Source organism: Rhagoletis pomonella, unplaced genomic scaffold, assembly GCF_013731165.1.
Source record: "Rhagoletis pomonella isolate Grant_MI unplaced genomic scaffold, Rhpom_1.0 Rhpom_scaffold_26847, whole genome shotgun sequence".
Lineage (NCBI taxonomy): Eukaryota > Metazoa > Arthropoda > Insecta > Diptera > Tephritidae > Rhagoletis > Rhagoletis pomonella.
The window spans coordinates 1-1,439 of record NW_023485302.1 but is presented as its reverse complement, the minus strand read 5'-3'; the positions used below and the strand labels follow the sequence as shown (position 1 = coordinate 1,439).

Here is a 1,439-nt window from a genome sequence, read left to right as displayed (position 1 = left end):
AAAAAAACGCTAACTAAGGGTAAGGGCCGTTTCCTGAGAGTCGACTCTCATTCGAAAGTTATCTTTAAATTTGTGCACTAAAAATCGGTCGCTATTTAATTGCTGCATGTAAGTTAGTTCTCCACTGTGAAAACGGCCCTTATCGTGATAAAAACTTGTTTTTTTAACGGATGTTTTCACCTTTTCAATAACATTCTTGAGATAGCAAAGATGCATAACTTTTATTGGTGTAACATTTTTCAAATTGGCTGCAAATACTTACTTGGCATTGAACGTGAAAAGAGTTGGGTCGTAAAGAAATTTGTGTATGATTATTTACATATCTATTTTTGCATTAACTACATCTCTAATTGGCACCAAAAATGAACCATCAGTACACTTCAACGGCTATTGCATCAAGGTTTCTGTTCTATTTTTAACCTACTTCCAAAAAAAGAGGAGGCTATCAGTTCGTCGGAATATTTTTTTTTTATTTTATTTTTTTATTTTTTATGTATGTTACCGCATAACTTTGGACCACGTCAACCGATTTCGATAATTTTTTTTGCATCGGAAAGGTAGTGTCCAGAGGTGGTCCTATACTAATCTGGTTTTGATCCGATCATTGGATCATGAAATATATATATATATTTTTTTTTTATATGCGAATTGAAGTCGGTTTTGTTGTTTGCTTAAAAATTACCGTCGTTGGAGATTCTATATATATTTCTATCACACACGATATTTAATTTACCCCCTTTTTCTCTTTTCAGCTACTCCTACGAATTAATTAAAGAGATCGCTGATTTCTTTTTGGAGCGCACCACCATTCGTCCCAAGGTTGGCATAATTTGCGGTTCGGGTCTCAACTCGCTGGCCGACCACATCACAGACACGCAAGCCTTCGACTACAAGGACATCCCGCATTTTCCTGTCTCTACAGTTGAGGGTCATGTGGGTCGCATGATTTTTGGCTATCTAGAAGGCATGCCTGTGGTGGCCATGCAAGGTCGCTTCCACAACTACGAAGGTTATCCGCTAACCAAGTGTTCTATGCCTGTGCGCGTCATGAAGTTAGTCGGAATTGAATATCTTTTTGTAACAAATGCTGCGGGCGGTCTAAATCCCAAGTACAAGGTCGGCGATATCGTCATCGTGCGTGATCACATCAATATCATGGGCATTGCTGGCAATTCACCACTGCAAGGACCCAACGATCCACGTTTCGGTCCCCGTTTCCCGCCCATGAAAAATGCCTACGATCGTCATTTGGTAGGCAAGGCGCGAAAGGTTGTACGTGAGATGGGCATTGAAAATGATGTGCACGAGGGTGTCTTGATTTGCTTGGGTGGACCTAACTATGAAACGGTAGCAGAACTGAAAATGTTACGCATCATGGGCGTCGATGCAGTAGGCATGTCCACCGTGCACGAAGTGATAACCGCCAGGCATTGTGATCT

The 1,439-nt window shown here is 40.7% G+C and overlaps 1 protein-coding gene across 1 annotated transcript; it reads left to right on the top strand.

The window, feature by feature from the left end:
• Positions 1-693: 693 nt before the first annotated feature.
• Positions 694-1,434, top strand: LOC118732747 (purine nucleoside phosphorylase-like; the record flags this gene model as incomplete). Its single annotated transcript, XM_036461861.1, has 1 exon — positions 694-1,434. A coding segment is annotated over one exon (741 nt), but the record flags the coding sequence as incomplete, so codon positions are not given.
• Positions 1,435-1,439: the final 5 nt, after the last annotated feature.